The sequence below is a fragment of the Vollenhovia emeryi genome, unplaced genomic scaffold (assembly GCF_000949405.1).
Source record: "Vollenhovia emeryi isolate VEMERY1.0 unplaced genomic scaffold, V.emery_V1.0 DF944358.1, whole genome shotgun sequence".
Taxonomy (NCBI): Eukaryota; Metazoa; Arthropoda; class Insecta; order Hymenoptera; family Formicidae; genus Vollenhovia; species Vollenhovia emeryi.
The window spans coordinates 1-2,580 of record NW_011962008.1 but is presented as its reverse complement, the minus strand read 5'-3'; the positions used below and the strand labels follow the sequence as shown (position 1 = coordinate 2,580).

The 2,580-nt window shown below is 41.3% G+C and overlaps 1 protein-coding gene across 1 annotated transcript; it reads right to left on the bottom strand.

Annotated features, from left to right (window-relative positions):
- Positions 1-328: 328 nt before the first annotated feature.
- Positions 329-2,024, bottom strand: LOC105563512. The gene is made up of 2 exons (XM_012015151.1): positions 1,782-2,024; positions 329-1,708 (listed from the first exon to the last, which is right to left on the bottom strand). The coding sequence occupies exons 1-2, from the start codon at positions 2,022-2,024 to the stop codon at positions 329-331; spliced, it is 1,623 nt and encodes a 540-aa protein (XP_011870541.1).
- Positions 2,025-2,580: the final 556 nt, after the last annotated feature.

The window sequence follows — 2,580 nt, the reverse complement described above, 5'->3', positions numbered from 1 at the left end:
TAGGGGAGACCGGGGCTAGTTGGCGGGGTTTTTAGTTTGGAATTTTTCACGTTCAGATAGATGATGTTTTGGTCGTTTGCAATACATAAAATGAAAAAGTACACTTTTGGCTACATTTGGAAATTTTGTCATGACATTCATTTATTTATTGTAAGTTTTACAAGTGTTTCAAGATGACAAAAAAAAACCGCCAACTTGCCCCGATCCCGGGGTAAGTTGGCGGTATGTCTGGGGCAAGTTGGCGGTTGGCGCACAACATGTCGATAGATGGAAAGTAGCTGCATATAAGACTTATTTACGTTAATTTTCACAAGAACTCATAGCGAATTTATTTTTTCGCGTTTTTTGCATTTTTGGTGAAGTTTTTGGCAGTGGAAATACCCGTTTTTTCTTTCTTTTTTGCTGCTTCGACAACGTTTCTAGCCTTTATAACTGCCGATGCAGCGCGCTTTTCGATTAATTTCTGTTTTTCTTCTCTTAACGCTGCTTTTACTGGAGAGTCTGTTAAAATCGCAGTGTGCCTACGTTTTCTGCCTTTTCTTTTTGTCGCATCCGTCTTTCTGTTGTCAGCTTTGGGGAGTGGCCTCACTTCTTCCGGCAAAACAGATGAACATGAGTTGTCTAGCGATGTGGCTTTTTCTCCATTAGATGTTCCATCATTTTTTTCTCCTTGCTTCTCACTTGGGTTTGGTCGATCTGTCGAGTATCCTGGTAGGTAATCTGCTAAAGTGAAAATGTGCTCGTTGAAGGGCCAAATTCCCGCAACTCGAAATCCTGCTTGAATGTTGGAAGGCGTGCAAGCAAGAGGAAGAGCACAGTTGACGATACCCGGAATATCGTAGATCGACATTGTTTTTCCGGGATTTCTCATTGTCCAAGAGTCAGAAAAAGAGTTGACGTATTTTTTGAATGGACCATACACGCTGCAGTCCAAGGGCTGGAGCTTATGACTGCAATGCGGAGGAAAGGACAATACAGTGACCCCATTCTCTTTGAAATAATCCAAAGCCTCTACCGACAAATGTGAGTCGTGATTATCGAGAAGAAGAAGCACGGGTCGCTGTGTCGAAGGTCTAGCGTGCTTTACAAAATGATGAGCGTACTTTACGAAAGAGTCTTCGTTCATCCACCCAGACGGGTTAGCATCTCCTGCGCTACCAGTTGGAGCATCACGTATAAAATGGTCGCGGAATTTGACTCTCGGAAAAATAAAAAAAGGAGGAATAGAGTTGCCAGCCGCCGAAACTGCAGCAGCTATGGTCACTAAAGTGCCTCTTTCTGCAGACGTAATTTTGCCGATCTGCTTGAATCCTCGACGAGCAACAACACGATCAGGCTTTTGTACTGTGGTGACTCCCGTTTCGTCTACATTCCATATATCACTCGCCTCAAATTTCTCTCGCTCCAGGACTGTTTTTACATTATAAAAAAATTTCTCGACGTTCGTTGGATTGAAACTCGATGTCCGAGCCAAACTAGTCGCTTCAGGTGTTCTGATGGACAGCGTGGAATGTCTTTTTAGAAAAGACGTGAACCAATCAGCACCTGCCATCTTTTTATCGCTCCAAGACTCCGGCATTTTAATGTTTGCGACTTGTGCATATTGAAATGCCAGCTTACGGATTTCTTTAGGCGATAGTCCGTAATAAATGTCTGCAGCTTTCATCACATAAGCAACCAGAAGATTTTCTTTCTCAGCGTCGAATACCTAACAAAAATATTACTCATAAAAAGTGGTTACAATTTGTGTAATATTTATATGAGAACTATTATCAACTAACTCGTCGAATTTTCAAGTAACCAGGCTGGAGTTCTTGCACAACTTCTGTAGAGATTGGTTTTCCTGCGACTTCACTATTTTTCCTCGCTTTTGCGCAATACCTCTCAAGAGTCCGCAAAGGAACGTTGTAAGCTTTTGCTGTTTTCGCAATTGTATTGTTTTTTAAAGTTACAGCTTCGACAGCCTGTTTAATGACCACTTCAGAAGTTTTTCCTTTGTCACTTTTTTTCTTATAATTCCTCATTGTTTCAGATACAGAACTGCAAAAAATAATCAAAATTAATCGCGAAACTTAAAAGTTCAACGATTCGTCGAAAGCGACATCGGAGATAATGACGCAATCACGAAAAACCGATAATCACTTTCAATAGCAATGAATTCCGAGAAAAATGATCCGCCAACTTGCCCCGTCCCTTACCCCGCCAACTAGCCCCGACCGTGTTTTTCGCATTAAAGTTTATGTAGCAAAAACTATTTTGATGTTATAAAAAAATCTATACAGAATCTTTTAACCTATGCCACTAACTATCGGAAAATGAAAATGACTGCGATCCATAGGTCGAACCAATAGCTTTTATCACAAATAGTTCGTGGGTAGACAAATTTACTCACCGTGCACAAAAAACGATAATCGATGATGACTTGTATAAAACAAATTTTCATCTGCTGAATCTACGTCAGCAGATGCGTTTCACATCACTTAATATATATTCAGACAGGTGGCGCCACATGTTATATAGTGCCGAAAAAAACCGCAATCCGCCAACTTGCCCCAACCGCCAACTAGCCCCGGTCTCCCC